This window comes from Mauremys reevesii, linkage group 1 (assembly GCF_016161935.1).
Source record: "Mauremys reevesii isolate NIE-2019 linkage group 1, ASM1616193v1, whole genome shotgun sequence".
NCBI classification, from domain to species: domain Eukaryota; kingdom Metazoa; phylum Chordata; order Testudines; family Geoemydidae; genus Mauremys; species Mauremys reevesii.
In genome coordinates this window covers 85177990-85197703 of record NC_052623.1, presented here as the reverse complement: position 1 = coordinate 85197703, position 19714 = coordinate 85177990, and the positions used below count along the sequence as shown (strand labels likewise).

The following is a 19714-nucleotide window of genomic DNA, read 5'->3' as shown; positions in this document are numbered from 1 at the left end:
GCATGTAGTGGAAATTTCCAGGGGCAGGTATATATATGCAAGCAAGAAGCAAGCTAGAGATAACGAGGTTAGTTCAATCAGGGAGGATGAGGCCCTGTTCTAGCAGTTGAGGTGTGAAAACCAAGGGAGGAGAAACTGGTTTTATAGTTGGCAAGCAATTCACAGTCTTTGTTCAGTCCTGAGCTGATTATAGTCTTTCAACTACTTTTGCACTCACCATATAGTAACTTCATCTAGGTTACATTTCCTTAGTTTGCATATAAGAATATCATGTGGGACTGAGAAAGACAAGATGGGTGAGGTAATATCTTTTACTGGACCAACTTCTGTTGGTGAGAGACGAGCTTTCGAGCTACACAGAGCTCTTCTTCAGGTCTGGGACAGGTTTGCAGAGTGTCACAGCTAAATAAAGGCAGAAGGGATTGTTCAGCTTAAGTAATTAACACATACCTTATCCTGGGCAATAATGCCCCAATAACAACTGTGAGCAGGAGTGCAAGTAGGGTGGTATGCTCCAGTATGCAGTACTGGCAAGAGATTTTTAGCAGGAATGGGGTACTGGAAAGATTTGGGGAGGCTAGGCCCCACCCCGTCTCTGGAAGGGATATGGAGCTGCACTCTGCTCCTTAAAGGAGCAGAACATGGCTGGGGGCGGGGGGGCGGGCAATCGTTCTTTATATGGGTTTAACAGCACAACACATATGCTAACAAACTTAAACAAAGGCATATGTATTATGCTGGTAAATTGGTCAGGAGTCCTCAAGAGGGGAAGGGTGCAGGGACGGAAGGTGTTTAAACAGTGTTTTTGATTCCTGCTCCAGCCTCAGGACTATGAACATATACTGATGGGAGCATTCTAACCAAGGGACTGAGAACGTTAAGGTAATCTGGAGCTTTCACATTTCCTTGATCCTTTGCAGATGGATGTATGAGTTGTATATGGTACAAAGACTGTTCTAGCCTCATCCATTGCTGATTTCTCCCTTGCAATGGACAAAGATCAGATGTCTGCTGACTTTCTCATGAGTCAGCAGCCTTTGATACCTGTGGTATAAGCAACCCTTACTTGAGGGGTTTTGTTCTTTCCTCTCCAAATGTCAAAGCCTGTTCCCATTGAACTCAACAGAAAATCTTAGTTTGATTTCAATGGGAACAGGATTTGGCCCCAAGAGATCAAAGAATGTGATTTTGATCAATTGCTTATCTTGATCAGAGAAAGTTCTCATGCCTGTTCTGCCAGGCTGGTTTTGATTGCTCCTCCTGTTTGTCATGCTGAGGAAAACAATAAAACAATTTGGGCTGTAGTTCTATCAAGATGCACATGGCACACACAGTTCTAAGCCTCTTTTCCATCAAACCCAGATGGCGCAGCAGCTTTGCTTTCCTAGTGCCTGGTGGAGAGCAATACTTAGGCCTTGTCTACGCTGCCACTTTACAGCTTTAAAACTTTCTTGCTCAGGTGTGTGAAAAAACACCCCTCTGAGCACTGCAAGTTTCAGCGCTGTAAAGTGGCAATGTAGTCAGTGCACCAGCGCTGGTAGATGGGTTTTTTACAGCACTGGGAGAGCTGGTGCCGCAACTACACAGCCACATTAAAGTGCTGCCGCAGGATCCTCAATGACACCTGGAAGTACAGATGGCACCAGGGGCCCAAAGCATCATTTTACAGGTAAAATTGTAGACAGGTAAGGGGGGTACCAGAGGGAACAGGAAGAGTGTGAGGTGGGGAGGAGCCACATGGAGGGTCACGTGGGGAGGTCACGTGCCCCCAGCGCCGGCTTTAGGCCGATTCCCCCGAATCAGGCCCTGTGCATAAGAGGGCCCCGCACCTAAGAGGGCCCTGCACCCTAAAGAAAAGCACCTAACTTAGGCACCTTTTTAATTTTTACTCACTCAGCAGCGCTCCGGGTCTTCAGCAGCACTTCGACGGCGGGTCCTTCACTCACTCCAGGTCTTCAGCAGCGGGTCCTTCAGTGCCACGGAAGACCCGGACGGAGCACCGCTGGGTGAGTCATCCCTGCCAGGGCCCTGTTGAAACTATTCAGATCAGGCCCCGCACTTCCTAAAGCCGGCCCTGCCCCCCCCCCCCCCATGTCCCTCCCATGAGTGCAGTACCAGCAAGAAATGATTTCTTTTTGCACCACTGACTATAAGGGTGAAACCAGACAATCACTATGCTCCTAAATGAACTCACACAGAAAAATGATGAAAGATAAAAACACTTTATCACCTCTGGATGATCACTTTTCATAAAACGATCACTCCATATCTGGTATCAGAGGGGTAGCCGTGTTAGTCTGGATCTGTAAAAGCAGCAAGGAGTCCTGTGGCACCTTATAGACTAACAGACGTTTTGGAGCATGAGCGTTCGTGGGTGAATACCCACTTCGTCGGATGCATCATTACTCCATATCTGGCCTCTCAATCCTTGTCCTCAAAGGAAACTTGCATAACACCTTCATAAGACAAGCCTGGGAGCTTAAATTCTTAACTTTGCTAGACACTAAAAATCATGGTTTTAACAAAGACTGAATTTATGGTTTATTATAACAATATGTAACCTGCTAGCCCTTTTTTTTGTCTTATGACTGCAGGGGTGTTAATTGGCCATTTCATCTTGAATGGTCCCTTAAAATATGTGTTAACTACTTATGCTAAACTATCTATTCCACCTTGTAGTTAGCTGTGACACTTTTCCAGACCTGAAGAGCAGCTCTGTAAACACGAAAGCTCATCTTTCACCAACAGAAGTTGGTCCAATAAAAGATATTACCTCACCCACCCTTGGCTCTCTAATATCCTGGGACCAAACACAGCTACAACAATATTGAAAACAACAATGGAAGATGTGGGATGGCGTATGCACAGTGGAAGGCGATATAATATGACCACTTCTTGTTCTCAAAGGCCTGGCTCAAATTGTTAATCATAACTGTAAAATTTAAATGAATCTGCCTTTCTCCAAAGGCATGATGCAGAGGGGGGGAAAAGCCTCTGAAGCACAGAAAGCGTTTCCAACTGGATTACGTCACTGTCTTGCTGCATTTCGTACTGCAGTCTAGACTACATGTGAGCAGTTTATTAACACTGAAAACATGTTTCATGGTTTGTTCTGTAGCAGACAACGTGCACACTAGCAGACAAAGAAGTCAGGTGGCTTTGCAAGATTGGGGAGCTCACTTCTCCCTCCCAGTATTGCAAAGCAGAGGACAGGTTAGATAATAAAAGTAAAACCAATCAGTTAAAACATATATCCTGCCATACAAGGGATGTTTATGCGTAGCTCTTGGCCTTTCAAATTAATTTTACATAGTGCTGTTTAGAATTATTGGAAGAGAGCCAATTGCTGATGACAGTGCTTGTCTTCCCCTTCCCCCATAAGGGCGGGGGGAAGCTGGACAGTTACATCAAGGCTTTTTAGCAGGTCATTAATAAATCATGTGTCAAATACCGATAAGGATTAATAAATGAGACAAATGGTTTACATCCCTTCGAAAGGAATAGGTGCCTGAGAAAACATTTCATTAAAATTACTTGTTCTGGATTAAAACTGTTTGCCTTCTCTGTATTGCTTTAATGCAATGACACCCAATTAATTCAAACACGAATGTACTGTACATATGTCCTGATTCACTATTCTATTTATGTTAAAAGATATGCTATATATCGACTGTTCCAACAGCATTTGGAGGCTTTTGACAAATATATCCATTTGTGACTGTTAAGCCTCTTGGTTTATTCAGTGTTCAGACTGAGTTTGGAGCTGGTCAAATAGCAGGGGGGAAATTTTCAAATAAATTTGTCAATGGTTGGAAAATAACCTCAAGTCGCAAATAACTTATCTGATGAGTGTTTGCTGGCCATCTATAGAACTGGTAGGCTACTGGGAAAAGTCGATGTGAATACAATTTGTATAATCATTTGAAGGAGGGAAATCATTTGTGGAATAAGCTATTTGTGATTACTTCACCAGCTCTAATTAAATAGGTTATTTAGCTGATGGAGGGACTGCAGAAAAACCCTTAAGAAAGTTTAGGATCTATTAATTCTGCCCTGCTTTGTTCCAGTATATTCGATTCCTCTGCAAACCTTGCTGTTTTTCAGCTGCTTTGTCTGGCTTGCTGTTTCCATAAAATTGCTTTAAACCAACCAAAGCTGTTGTTTTGATCATCTTTCATGTGTGCCAGATCACAAGATGGATGCTTCAATGGTGCAGTCATGCAGCCCCAGAAGAAAGGTTCTTGTTATTGGAGAAAAAAAAAAAGATTCTGCACTTTCGATTAAACAAATGATTTATTCTTTATTTATTCTCCTGCTCTAGGCAAAATGTCAGAAGCAAATGCAGATATCAATTGGAACAGAAATTTACTCATAATGAGGGTAGAGAGGAGTGGCTTGTGATTAAAGTATAGAACTAGGATGCAGAAGGTACGGATTTCTCATCTGCATGCTGCCGGGGACTTCCACTGTGAGTCTGGGAAAGTCACCTACTCTCTGTGCATCAGTTCTCCATATTCAAACTAAGGATAATACCTACCCGATCAAGGTGCTGGTAAGCCTTCATTCCTTAACATCTGTAAAATAAATAGAGGTCCTATGGTAGAAGGAACTATCAAAATGTACATTGTTAGTGTTTTTGTTATGTGCATACTTTACAAGGGACATCATCAAACAGTTTAGGCTCATCGTTAAGAAACCTACACAAGTTTTGTCCAGGAATTAAAGAGATTTATCTTATGAAAAAATGCCAGCTTCCTAGGGCTAGTCTACACTTACCTGCCAGGTCAACGCGGTGAGTTCGACTTCTTGGAGTTCGAACTATCGCGTCTAATCTAGACGTGATAGTTCGAACTCCCCGCGCGCTCCGGTCGACTCCGGTACTCCACCACTGCAAACAGCGGTGGCGGCGTCTGGATGGGTAAGTAGTTCGAACTAGGGTACTTCGAGTTCAGCTACGCTATTCACGTAGCTGAACTTGCGTACCCTAGTTCGACCCCCGCCCTTAGTGTAGACCTGCCCCTAGAGAGCTTCTGGTTTGCTTACTGAGGGTATGACTACGCTGCAATTAAAAACGTGGAGTTGGCCTGTGACAGCTGACTTGGGCTATTTAATTGTGGTGTAGACTTCTGGGCTTGGGCTACTGGCTGGGCTCTAGGACCCTGGAAGGTGGGAGCATCCCAGAGCTCAGGCTGCAGCCCAAGCCCAGACATGTACACCACAATTAAATAGTCCCTTAGCCCAAGTCCATAATCAGCTGGCATGGGCCTGCTGTTGGTTTTTATTTGCAGTGTAGATATACTCTTAGTGCTAGATTAAAATGTCTATATTTTAAACAGAACGACAAAAAAAATTATGTTAGCAACAAAACTTTGTATAGCACATTATAGGAAAAAATATACCCCTCCTCCTGTAGAATTGTGGTAGAGTATAATATGGACTTTTCTTGTACTGCAAAAGCTTTAACATCACGTATGCACACAAGGGAAATGCAGATCTTAGGATGGGTCTCCTTTTTTAGCATACTCAGAGGAGCAGGGTTCCCCAGCCAGCAAGCCAGAATCTATAGCCAGGTTCTTTGAATATTAAACTGATCCTGTATCTGTAATGTACAATGTAGTATGTTAATGTTTTACTGTATCTTTGCCCTAAAGACAGACAGGCAGAAACCTACACAACAAGACAGAGGAAAAATCCATCAGGATGGAAAGGAGAAACAGTAAGGGACATTTAAGCCCCTACCCAGTGGGTAGGTAGTGCTAGTATGCAGGTAGTGAGGGGTGAGCCTCTTCCCCATGGACTAGGAGTGAGGAGTTCCTTTAGGGCAGTGGTGGGCAACCTGTGGCCAGTGGACTGCATGTGGCATCAGAGTAATCTCCTGGTGGACCGCCAGACAGTTTGTTTACCTTTGCATGGCCGCCCGCAGCTCCCCGTGGCCGCAGTTTGCCATTCCCAGTCAATGGGAGCTGCGGAAAGTGGTGTGGGCCGCAGGGATGTACTGGCCGCCGTTTCCCGCAGTTCCCATTGGCCAGGAATGGCGAACCATGGCCACTGGGAGCTGCGGGCCACCATGCGAAGGTAAACAAACTGTCTGGCAACTCGCCAGCAGATTACTCTGATGAGCCGTGTGCGGCCAGTGGGCTGCAGGTTGTCCACCACTGCTTTAGGGTCTGGTCACAGTGTGAAATTTGCCTTTGTCCTGAAACGATTTCAAAGAGCCAGTCTTAAACCAGTCTGGGCAACACAGGCCTACTGGCCTGTTTTTTGGAATGGTTATTGAAACCAGCTCCAGAACATGTACTGAACTAGTCTCAAGTGTTGATTTTAACAAACCATCCCCCTGACCATTGTAACCAGCACCGTGTTGGGAAATGCATAGCCTGAAATCACCTTCAAGATCAGTTCTGAAAGCCATTTTAAGACAGGACAAATTTTACAGTGTAGCTGAGGTTTTATGATTGCATTAGCAGAGACGGGAGTAATTTCATATAAGAGGTATGTATCAGTGGGAGAGGTTAGATGCTGAAAACTCCCTTGTCTAGTCAATTGGCATGCAGGTAGGAATCCAGAACATGTAGATTCTAATACCAGTTCTACCATTGCCTTGCTGTGTGGCCTTCAGCAACTGTTTTAATATCTCTGCCTCTCCATTTTACCAGCTGTAAAATGGAATTAACGATACTTAGTAACTGCACCTACCAAGGGGGTTTGTTGTGAGAATTTCTTCTATACTGATATGTAAGTGCTAAATACTAGACTTTAATAATAGAGATATGTACATTTGTCATCAAGCTATGAAGTTTTGCTTGGGGTGGGGATGCCACCACTTAGAGTGACAAATCACTCAGCATGAATCTTGATTTGCAAATATCAGAAACTCTCCAAAAAACGTTCATACGAAATAGATAGTGTGAAATAAGTTCACCCAAAACCAAAAGTGAATAAATGAGCTTGACAATCAAGTGTGTGGAAACACTGATCAGTTCACTGACAATTCACAACCAAAGACAGGGCTAAATTAGATGAATTGGTTGATATAAATGGTTCACACAGCTCTACTGTACCAATAAAAAAACTAAACTCAGTTGAATGTATTCTACTGTGTTCTGTTTCTAAATTTAATTTGTCCCTTTCTATGAGAAAGGGAAAGGGTGGGGGTTCAGGTTTTGTAAATTCTTTTCTTTCTTGTGAGTAAAGAAAAAGGCTTTATCAGAGCTAGCCAGCAATTCCACATGACAGGGTCTAAGTTTGGCATATAACATCCTTTTTTTTTTTTTTTTTTTTTTGGTAAGCAAAGTCTTCTGTTAAAATTACATTAATTTCCCCATTCCACAGAGGAGGCTAAAACCAATACAGGAAAACAATGGTGAAGCAAAACAGCTCATATCAACATGTTGAGGGATGTCCAGCAAAACAGCCCAGTTAAAATGCGGTGGTCCAAAAAGAATTATGGTTACATGCAAAAATAACTACAAAGTCTCCCTTCATGCACAGTGTACAGTATTCATATTTTTCTGAATATGTATTTGATGGATGTTAGTTATGTTAAAAATCCATATTCCAAGAAATGAGCTCCCTTATTCCTCAGGCCTTCTGGTCCCCCCAAGTGCCTTTGACATAGCCGTTAGGGCTGGGCTGACAATTCAGCATGAGTCAGCCATGTTGTTCTGCCAAACCATACACAAGCATTGATGATTCAGTTAATAAGATACCTTAGATATCTATGTCTTGAACCAAAAACAGGGCTGATCACTTTCTCATGATCAGCCCAGAAGAGCCCTCAATTGGAGGGATCATATTTATGAGAGTTATTTTAAGGCCAATCAGTATCAACTGATCACAGAATCATAGAATATTAAGGTTGGAAGGTCATCTAGTCCAATCCCCTGCTCAAAGCAGGACCACACCAACTAAATCATCCCAGCAAGGGCTTTGTCAAGCCGGGCCTTAAAAACCTCTAAGGATGGAGATTCCACCACCTCCCTAGGTAACCAATTCCAATGCTTCAACACCTTCCTAGTAAAATAGTGTTTCCTAATATCCAACCTAGACCTCCCCCACTGCAACTTGAGAACATTGCTTCTTGTTCTGTCATCTGCCACCACTGAGAACAATCTAGCTCCATCCTCTTTGGAACCCCCCTTCAGGTAGTTGAAGGCTGCTATCAAATCCCCCTCTCACTCTTCTCTTCTGCAGACTAAATAAGCTCAGTTCCCTCAGCCTCTCCTCATAAGTCATGTGCCCCAGCCCCCTAATCAGTTTTGTTGCCCTCCGCTGGACTCTCTCCAATTTGTCCACATCCCTTCTGTAGTGGGGGGCCCAAAACTGGACACAATACTCCAGGTGTCTCCTCACCAGTGCTAAATAGAGGGGAATAATCACTTCCCTCGATCTGCTGGCAATACTCCTACTAATACAGCCCAATATGCTGTTGGCCTTCTTGGCAACAAGGGCACACTGCTGACTCATATCCAGCTTCTCATCCACTATAATCCCCAGATCCTTTTCTGCAGAGCTGCTGCTTAGCCAGTCAGTCCCCAGCCTGTAATGGTGCATGGGATTCTTCCTTCCTAAGTGCAGAACTCTGCACTTGTCCTTGTTTAACCTCATCAGGTTTCTTTTGGCCCAGATTTCTGATGACAGACTGCCTAAGTGAGATCATGGATCATTATAATGAAAACACAGATGTGCTGCAGCATGAACATTTTTCTAAGGCTGTACCTACACTAGAGAGTTTACAGCAACACAGCCATAAGAGCTCTAGTGTAGCTGCTCTATGCCGACAGGAGAGAGCTCTCCCACTGACATAATTAATCCACCCCAATGAGTTTCTCCCACCAACATAACGCTGTCCACACTAGCACTTATGTCACACGGGTGTGTGGAATATTCACACCCCAAGCAAGTGTTGCCGACATAAATGGTAGTGTAGACATAGCCTAAGTCAGGGGTTGGCAACCTCTGGCATGCGGCTCGCCAGGGTAAGTACCCTGATGGGCCGGGCCAGTTTTTTTACCTGCCATGTTGGCAGGTTCGGCAGGTTCGGCCGATCGTGGCTCCCACTGGCTGCAGTTCGCCATCCCAGGCCAATGGGGGTGGCGGGAAGCCGCGGCCAGCACATCCCTCACCCATGCCACTTTCCACCGCCCCCATTGGCCTGGGACCACGGCCAGTGGGAGTCACGATTGGCCAAACCTGCCAACGCGGCAGGTAAACAAACTGGCCCAGCCTGCCAGGGTACTTACTCTGGCAAGCCGTGTGCCAGAGGTTGCCGACCCCTGGCCTAAGTAAATTACTTTTGTGTAAACCATGAAGTTCACCCTTATCCAGAGTGCCCACATCACATGTATGCAACCCAGAATGTCATGTGGAAGAGAAAACAAAATTAAATGTAATTCCATTCACCTCTAATAAGGCCTTCTTGCCTCTTTTTACTAAAACTATGTCTACACTAGCACTTTTGTTAGTAAAATGTTTGTCAGTCAAGGGTGTGGAAAAAAACCCACACTCCGACCAACATTAGTTTCATCGATAGAAGTGCCGGTATGAACAGCGCAATGTCGGTGGGAGATGCTCTTCCTTTAGCATAGAGCGTCTACACGTGAGACCATACAGTGGCGCAACTGCAGCAGTACCACTGTGCCACTGTAAGGTTTCTAGTGTAGACATAGTGTAAATCTCAGATATTTATGCTAACAGGAGAGCCAGTTACAGAACATCTTCTTGGTCCTTCATTTAAGTCACTGAAATGGCATTAGTCATTGCACAGAATCAAAGAAATTAGAGATGCAAGCAAACTTTTATGTTGGCTAGTCCTTCTCTCGGCTCCTACAATCTATGGCAACAGACTGGCAAACACAACCGTGACTTCACAGCAGCATGAGGCGAAAAGAGATGCTGAGATGGAAGAGAATAAGCTCTTATTTAAACATTCAGGTCATAAAATACAGTTCAAGCCTGGGTAACTCAAGCCTGGCACCAAAGTCAGAGCAGCCTGATTTTCAGATACTTTGAGCTGTTGCAGCTTCTATGGCAGTCAATGGCAACCACAGGCACTCACATGTGAAAGTCAGACCACATTGGTAGGTGCCCAAGTACGGAGTAAGGTGCCAAGCTTTAAGCATAAGCGTTTGAAAATGTTGGCCATCTTTTCTCAGCATAACAGAGAGAACAGGGCCTTATCCAGTACCCACTGAAACGGACAGCCTCTCACAGTGACCCACCTCCCTGCGACAGGCTCTGCTAAGGAAATGCTCTAACCCAGATCAACCTGTGAGTAGTCCATCACCTAGTGGCTAGGTGGTAGTTAAATAGTTACGCAACACCTGAGCCTAATAAAGGGCTTATGATGGTCAATCGCAAAGGCCCAGACTACAGAGAGGAAATTCTTGAGGAAAGGGACTTTGCAGTGGTGCGGGTTAGAGACCTCACCAGAAAAGGGGGATGCAGGAAAGGTGCTCCTGGATGAAGCAGGCACTGAAAGAGCTATGAGTGGCAGAGCCCTAGGAAGGCTGGGTCCCAACAAAAGGACCTTTCCAGGCAGCACCAAGAGTTGGGTTGGGTTGTTGGCAGCACCAAGAGGTCCATGCTGCTCCAGAGAAGAGCTGCAGTGCCTTGATCTCTTCAGGGGCCCTGACTCCTTTCCACAGAAGGAACCCCAGGTGATGGCAGGAGGACTGAGCCCAGAAGAGTGTCCTGCAATGAGAAGGCCCTACTGGCGGAGAATCTGAATGATTGGTCTCACTTGAGGAAGACAGCCTAATACTAACTTGCCTCCACTCTTAATTAGGACACTGGGGTAAAGAGGTGCTTGCATATCTGTTCAGCCTTTGATATTTAAATAAATAGACCCCTAAAGGGGCACAGGTCATGATATACAAGACTGATTGAACTTACAGATATCCAAAAGCGGAAACTGAAGCAGGAGCACACCCAAGGCGGGCAGAGCAATGTCACTGTTGACGTAAGGGAGTGCTCTGAGGTGCAAGTTCCCTTCACAGTTGCCAACTTTCACATGGTAAATAAGCAATCCCACTTCAAAACAAGCCAATCCCTAAGAACCTCCACACTTTTTCTATGTGACTAGATCCCCCCGGCATGCAGTACTGGACTGTGGGGGCCCTCTGTGCGCCCCTGACACTCTCCCCCGCCCTTGCCCCCGCTTGCCAGGAGCCGATAAAAAAAAGGAAGCAACAAGCCAAACACGCAACAAGCTAAAAACTAGCCAACAAGCAACTCACAAGCAAATTAAGCCAAAAACAACCCCAATTTCTGCATGGGTTTTTTTTGTTTGTTTGTTTTTTGGTGGGTTTGGCATGTCTGGTTTCCTTGTCATAGCACGGCCATGCTGCAGACATCAGTGGGCACTGGATCAGGCCCAAAATGCATTTCTATTTTGAAGTCCTCTTTCATATGAAGTTTCCTATGGCAGGTATCTAGATCACTGGTTCTCAAACTAGGGCCATCTCTTGTTCAGGGAAAGCCACTGGCGGGCTGGGCAGGTTTGTTTACCTGCCGCGTCACAGGTTTGGCCGATCGCGGCTCCCACTGGCTGCGGTTCGCCGCTCCAGGCCAATGGGGGCTGCAGGAAGCGGCGCGGGCTGAGGGACATGCTGGCCATCCCTGAACAAGCGGCGGTCCTAGTTTGAGAACCACTGATCTAGATAATGCAAAATCACAACAAATTACACTGTATGTGGTTAAATGAAATTAGCCAGAATGACATTAAGTGTAGTATACATTATATATGAGTTCAAGCCAAGCCTCCCAATGAACTCTGCTCTGAAGCTGAATTTCTCTAATGATTTTAAATCAAAACACCAAAATGAAACACACCTTACTATACAGGGGTTCAGATTCAGATGCCTCTCATCTCTTGTATAATCACAGAGCTGATTAGGTTCAAGCACACACAGTAAAATAGCACTACATAGCTACAGTATTATTGAAAAAGCAGATATAATCTGCTTATGGTTATGGGTCTGTTTAAACACAAGTTTAAAAATAAACATTAAAACATTAAAAATAAAATGGGGAGTGATTTTTGCACCAAGTATAAATTTTCTATTGACGTTTTAGTAAGTGAAGGCAACTGTTTGCAAGCGCATAAAAACAATAGGATTGAATCCTTAGTTTTTTATATTTGGCTTTATTCAAATTTCCACTCCAATCATCTAGACAGATTCCCATCGAAGAAAATGAGTAAAGAACTCAGGATTTGACCCTGACCTTTGCAAAATGCTGCACTGGAAAACTAGGCATCTCTGGTGTTATATTTCAAAGATGATGCAAAACTGTGCAACCTTTAAATTACAGCTGGTGCAAGTAGTACTGTTACTTAACACTAACAGATTTGAAGTTGTGTCCTAGCACTCACCAAGGTAATAGGTATTACATTGCACTCTTGTCATTGGGAAAGCTGGAACTCTAATTAATCAAAGAATGAATTAATCCCACTCTGTCATTCTCTAAGTGCTTCTGGATTCCACCTACAGAAACTCTAGCAGACTTCATACGTAATACTTTTCAGCTGTGACTCTTAAAGGACTTTCTAAAGGTGAGTAACTATTAACCCCATTACAGAAAAGGGCAAGAGACAGAGGTTGTTACTTGTTCCAAGTCACACAGCAGCTCAATGGCAGTGCTGCAAATGGAATTCAGGTGTTTTGAGTTCCAGTTCTGTGTCCTACCCACTAGACGAGATTCCTGTCCCCGGTGGAAGAATGCAATCTAGTTTAAAAAAATTGAGCTTTGTGCATGTTACAGTAACAGGAGAAATATTCCATGACAAGTTTCATTCATATTTTCCTATAAATACTGCAGACAGGATTTTTAAAAAAATGGATGACTTTATAGTGTATTGATGCAAGCTAGGAATGATCATATTATCTCATTTCAAGACAAACTGATCATCTAGATTGAAAGGATTTCCTGCGCTCTGGTTGTACAATGCTGTACTTATAGGTGCTGTCATGGGCATTTTCCTTTTGTGTCTCTGAATCACAAGGTATAAAGTGCACCCTAATGATCTGATATGTCAAATGTTATGTTTCACTAAACAATTACCAAGTCTCAGGTTAGCATACAAACAACAAAATTAGAAGAAAATGCAACTGAAAAATGTTTCAAGGAAAGAAGTAAAGAATCTCACACAGTCTGTTAAAACCAAATGGATTTGTAGAACAGCATCTATGAAATCTTGACTTGTGGCTAGATGCTGCTTAGTCCTCATTATGGGAGAGAGGAAGAAACCCCTCCCCATCCCTTTGCACTGTACATGTATGGGCCAGGCAAAATTGCTATCCTTGTTCTGAAGTCAAGACAAAGGTTGCTCCCTCCCAAAAAGACAGTACCCCAAAAAGGGATAGGAAAGGCCTCCACACATATATACTGCTGGCCAGGGGAATTGCCAGCCATTCAATGGGGGAGTATGCTGCATACCTTAAAGGGTTGTAGTAGCTTTTGCATTTGCTCACACACCAGGTGCTGTAAGAGGCTTATTTCAGATGGCAGCCCCCAGAATTCCTCCTGAACAAATAAAAAAACAGGAGTACTTGTGGCACCTTAAAGACTAACAAATTTATTTTAGCATGAGCTTTCGTGAGCTGCAGCTCACTTCTTCGGATGCACAAATGTGGCTCCATACTGTCTCCAGTGTCAGGCTTTGGCATAAACGGTACAGTCCATGCCTTTATGTATCCAGAGTTGTTTATTCCATAGACTCAAATTATAAACAGGTATATAATGTATTTCATTTTAAGAAAGAACAGAAAAATACATTCCGAGGGAGCCAAAAAACACATTGCTTTCTTCCCCCCACCCTCCCCCTTGGGACTGAACCTATTCATATATGTCATCACAAGATTCAAGGGTATGACCCTGGCTGCCTTTCTGAGCATCAAGACCTAAAAATGAGGTTTATAATAAAAAAGTAACATTGGAAGCTTGAACTGATGCAAGTTAATTTCTTAAACCTTTTATAAAGTTTTTTTTATAACCTCGGCTTCGTGATTTTCGCACTTCTGTCAATTGCACAGAAATAGATAGTGAAATATCAGGTTTGTGTGGAACGCGGGTGAATAGCAATCTAAACTCAGACAGCTACTGCTTTAAGCTGGGTTTGAAAGACTGGCCTTTTAGCATTTTTCTTTTGAAGTACACTTTTTTATCACTTTACAAGGAAGAAATGTTTGATTTTAATCTGCAAACAATACAGTTTTCTCTATAGACTGGGAGTCTTCAGACTCTCCTATGTGTCTAGAGGGAAAAATTCTCAGTCTACAGACAAATCCCACCGGACTGGTTGCTTCCCCTCCCCTTCCTCAATTCCTCCACTTCCTCAGAGCTGCTGCATGTGCCTAATTCATCAACACAGAGCAGCAAGCGCTGCCTCCTGCTGCACACTCAGGGGTTTACTTATACTATTCTTATGTCATTTTAACTCTGTGTGCTCAGAGCAGCAAGTCCCTGCAGGATCAGAAGCTCTGGCTGCTAGTGGGGGCCCCACCCCATGCCTCTGCTTGAGCTAACCCTGTACCTGATCTGGGAGGTGTGATGAACAGGCCCCTGTTGGAGATGCCCTCACTCCTCCCAGGTCTGAAGAATTGCTGGCACTGGTCCAAGAGGAGAGCATGACCAGAAGCAGCAGAATCAGGGGTATTTGGGAATAGGACCATATTAATTTGTGTGCTGAGGCAGCAGGGGCCATATTAATTTACTAGGGGTGTATGTGGAGTGAGGTAGGAAAGGCCTGGAATCTGTGTATAAGGGGGCAGAATGAGTTTATATTCTGAGGGTCACTAAGGGACAACAACGTTAATTTAAGTGGGAGAGGAGGGGTAGTATTAATTGGTGTTCAGGCCCAGATTAAAGAATGATGGGGCCCCATGCACTGTAGAAACTGGGAGTCCCAACTTCTGTAAACTAGACAGCAAAGCACCCCTACCCCACACACTGACACTAACCCCCCCCCCCGACTGCCCCTTTCTCCATGACACATAACCCCCAACAACCCTCCACCAGGCCTCGACACACATCCCAGCAGTCCTAACATACGTCCCACTCAGTGCAGCCAACCACTTCAGCCCTGCTGGCCACTGCCCCAAACATCCTCCCCACACCCTATAGGCCATCAGCTCATACCCAGCCCCTCACCCATTGCCATTGGGACTTTCCGGGCCACTCACCACCACCACACACATACACACACACACCCCTTCGCAAGTGTGCTTCCATCTCAGGCCAATGCAGCTCCCCCTGATCCTGACCACCAAGCTCTGCTTGCTCCAACCACACAGCTCTCAGGTTTAGACATGGCCATCCCATCCATCCAACCCCAAGGGAGCAGAGCTGGCAGCCCTTCTCCATCAGGCAGCACTTCATTTAAACTCTAAGGAGTTTTTGTCACAGGATGTTGGCTAAGCAGATATGTTAAATTAATGAAATTATGTTTTCTTTTGGTGAGCTATTTCTTGCAGCTGTATGAAGTGTTCACAGTGAAACTTGAAGCCATATTACACTTGCCAAGTTGTGGGCTTTTGCTACAAATTCAGAACTCGGACCGGGTTCATCAAAATTTGCCAGTTTCGGAAACAAAGCTTTGTGTTGTAACTGGCATAAAAAGCTAGTTGAATAAGTAAGTGCAATATATACGTAAACACTAGAGGGAGCTAAGGTGAGGAAAAAAAGGTGGCAAGCTGGTTACGTTTGAGAGTTAGGCTAAATAAAACACTTCCAGTTTAATCTTGTTGACTATTTTTTTTAGTCAAAGTACAATACTGAGCCCAGTTTGAAAAAAAAAGAGGTCCACACTGTTTTAAAGTGAAGCTAGGTGAGTGGTTTTTTGTTTTTTTGTTTTTTGGCTAAAACAGGTGATGGGGTTTTTTGATCATTTGAATTTGTTGGAAGAACCAATAAGAACTGAAACTGCAGTAAAAGTTCACACAAAACCCTGTGTAGTAGAACTGCCACGTTTTACAAACTGCTGTTTCTAAAAAGTTTTATAGTATTGTTATTCCCTACAAAACTATCTCATGTTAAAAGCTAAGATTTTCCTCCTGTCAAAAATTCATTCAGCTAATAGGAATTACTCAAACTATAAGAGACATCAGTGCTTTAAGAGACACTTCCTTAGATTCATTGGTTTTACACTTGCTCTCCTCCTTGTGAACCATGGAGTAGACAAATGGAGCTTGGAAGGGCTTTAGCTCCCTTTCCCCTTCCAAAAGTGTTATTGTTACAATAACAAATAAAGAAAACACTGAGTTTGGAACAGAAGTTCATTTATCTCATGTTAGTAGAAGTGGACAAATTTTGTTGTGGTGCAAAACTACTTATTCGAGCGCTATCACAACTATGTTATTTTTAACATAGCTCAGAGACTCCTGGAGGGACAGAGTCACCAGCACTGAGGTGCTTAAGCATACCCAGCATGCCAACATTTCTCAGACAGAAGCACCTCTGCTGGCTTGGGCATGTGTGCTGGTTGAATGATTGGTGCATACCAAAGGACATCCTCTACAGCGAATTGGCATGTGGAAAAAGATCCAAAAGACACCCAAAATTGTGTTTCAAGGATGTGTGCAAGCAAGACCTCAGAGAAATGGATGTGGACAAATGGGAAAATCACACCCAAGACCGCAGCCTTTGGAAACAAGAGATTAACAAAGGTCTCCAGAGTTACAAGAGGAAGCCGTCCAACTTAGCAGAGGAGAAAAGAGCTTGCAGAAGGCAGAGCCTAAAGCGTCGAAACATCACCTTTAAATGTAACAGATGTGGTAGAGATGGTCTCTCTCAAGTGGAGCTCTTCAGCCACGTCTGCAGCTGCCAGAAAAACAACTGAGTACATTCTTTACCTCTCAGGGGCGCATACCCAGGGTCTCTCAAGACTGAAGGATCCCTACTTCTACAATTTTTAACATTAATAAAAATAAAGTTGTCTATAACTCTTCACCAGGCATGACCTGGGTATTTTTTTAAAATGCGTTGAGTGAAATTAAATGCTGATTTCCTCCTACTTATGTTTTCCCTGTGGTTTCAATTGGATATCATGCTTCACTTTTGTCCAAACCTGTTCTGCAGTGGTGCTGACACTAATAGATCATATCTTGGATTTCACCCTGGAGATTGACTGCATTTCAATGAAGGATAAGGGATCTAAAACACTTCATGTGGCAAGATCCACGAATCTCTTAATGCACCACTGAAATGCAACATATTTGATTAAGAATGCAACAGCTGAATAACAATTCACAACAACTTTGGGACAAGAATAGTGTATCCAGTTGGAAGCACAAGAAAACACGGGTTCTATAACCAGCATGTATTTATCCAAACTGACATTTGGCCAAGACATCAGGGCTTGATGATTAGATTGTCAGTTCCATCTTACCTGCACGGTGGCACTTTCTGCACCACCACATCTCCTAACCCACTGCTTGGGCATTGGTTTAGTACTGACTCAGCTGGAAGAGAGCTGCAGACTGAATCACTGGTGCCACTTGTTGCAGCATCCTTTGTTTTACTAATGAGTCATGACAGCTCCTGTGGATTTTGTGTGTTTGCTTGGAGGTTTTCCACTGAAGCATTGAGCAGGCCCAACCCTGCTTACTTTGAGAGAGCTGATGATTTCATGAGATAACAACCCAAGTTGTCGTATGGCTGAAGATTTAGTCACACATCCAGATATGCATGTATGTATATGAAGAGATACATCAACATTAAACATTAGCCAGTTTTACCTCTAGCTAAATAGGTACAGTTATCACTGTATCTGTATTCTCTTGTATGTCCATTCCTAGTACTTACTCTAGGAAATACCTTGAATACTGCAAGTATTGAGGTACAGTTAATCAGTCATTCTGGGCAACTATAAGTTTTATTTAGATGGTTATACATACATACAGATAAATTGGGGTCCAGTTCTTCTGGACCCATGTTGCAATATGAATACAAGGACCTGCATTTTCTTCACTTTTCTGTACATTAAACTCCAGGCAGCCTCAGAAGGGTTCCATCAGTCAGTACTTAAGATATTGTCAGGTAGACTAAGGATGAAAGAATAAAAATTATTTACTAGTTTTTTTTATAAATTAGAAATGAGAATGTCTGCAAAAGTCATCTGACAAACTTCCAAGTTAGTTAGTTGTTTCTTAAATTAACCTGGGTGAGTAGAGAACTTCAACTATAATTTCTAAGATTTTTTTCCCCTTCTCTGAATTATTTTGCTGGTATCCAAATATTATTGATGCTTAACTGTGAAAATAAAACTGGTTTTTTTTCATAACATCTCTGAACTGGAGAGAAATCCAAAAACGTTTCCTTTTTATCAAGGAGCTACATTTCAGCTAAAATTCTGGGAATTAAAGAAGTGATCTTAAATTTTCATCTTGTAAAAATTAATTGTAATACATTTTTCCTCAAAGATGTGAACTCTGGCCAACCAACTGCTTCAAGCTTGGAAGTTAACTGACATTCATGAACCATTAATTTTTAAGGCTCAAAATGACAAGTGAACCTAAATAAGTTGCTAAAAATCACACAATTGAGCCTATGAGAATTCTCATCAAGAGAACTAATGAGGCTACCAGAATTTATATTATCAGGATTATATCACATTGTCATTATATGGTGTCACTCCAAACTGTTTTCTTTAAACTTCACTGAAACTACTGTTACTGTTAATTCTGCAGAGAAAACAAAAAAAGACCCTGCAAAAGAAAAGAAGCACAAAATGAAGGAATGTTAGCTTTGCCATACCAAACAGATAGTTGATCTGTCTAATTGGACCTTCTTTCTCCATCAGTAGCCAGTACCTGACATTACAGAAAGAGAAGAACTCCATAATGTACCTACCCAATTTCTTAATGCCACATATACTTGACCCTACAGTGATGCAATGTCCAGTTTTGTTTTAAATGCCCCAACCAATGCAGCTCCATCACTTCCCTTGATAGGCTACTATCCAGCATAAATCAAATTCAGTAGTCTAATTTGAAAATGTGCACTGATGCAGGGTTATAAGAGTGAGTAAGAACTCCAGGTCCAGGGGCACAAGGGTAAGATGATACTTGGGCCCACTACTTTTGCTCCCCTCCTGTTTCTCTTCCACTGCCTCAACACAGGTGGTGAGGAGTAGCAGGGAATGGGCAGAACTTCAGTTCCATTCCTGCACCGCCAATAAGTCTGCAAACTGCTCATAGGGCTTATGGCAAAGTCACAATCTAGTCCACTGTTAGAGATCTTTCCTGCTATCAGCTTACATTTTCCTTTTTATATTTAAATGACTGATTTCAATGGCGTTGGGATTTGACACAAAGGGAATATTTCCACTGAATTCAATAAGAACAGAATTTCTCCCATTATTACTTGCTATTTATTTTTATTGTGCCAGTTAGTCATGTCAACTAGGTCTCACTGTTCTCTCTCTGCAACTATGGTGTCTACATGTGTACACACACACTGTAGATATTTATGTACCCTCATAAATATTTTGAAAGTACGCAGCTCTGATAAAAAAAAATGCCGGGGAATGAGAAAGTATGACATGTCCAAACTGCCTTCATCCCATACAACCTGTCTCAGAAAAATCCTCTGTATCTTTTGGCCCAGAACAATCTCAAACCCAGATCTATTGGCACAGGGCAGCCCAGAGGATCTGAGCACCATCATTTCCAGGAGGTGTTGGAGACAGAGCAGTGATGAGCTTCAGATGGAAACT

At 43.2% G+C, this 19714-nt stretch overlaps 1 protein-coding gene across 2 annotated transcripts in view; it reads right to left on the bottom strand.

Moving 5' to 3' along the window:
* SCEL (sciellin) overlaps nucleotides 1–17993 on the bottom strand; it is a 125464-nt gene extending 107471 nt beyond the window's left edge. Inside the window, exons 1-2 of one of the 2 annotated variants that reach the window (XM_039519741.1) lie at nucleotides 17895–17993; nucleotides 13438–13524 (exon numbers count right to left, since the gene is read on the bottom strand). In XM_039519741.1, coding sequence (XP_039375675.1) covers nucleotides 13438–13464 — 27 coding nt within the window. In that variant the 5' untranslated portion in view covers nucleotides 13465–13524; nucleotides 17895–17993. The remainder of the gene's footprint in view (nucleotides 1–13437; nucleotides 13525–17894) is intronic. The other variant, XM_039519731.1, reaches the window with a different exon arrangement.
* Nucleotides 17994–19714: the final 1721 nt, after the last annotated feature.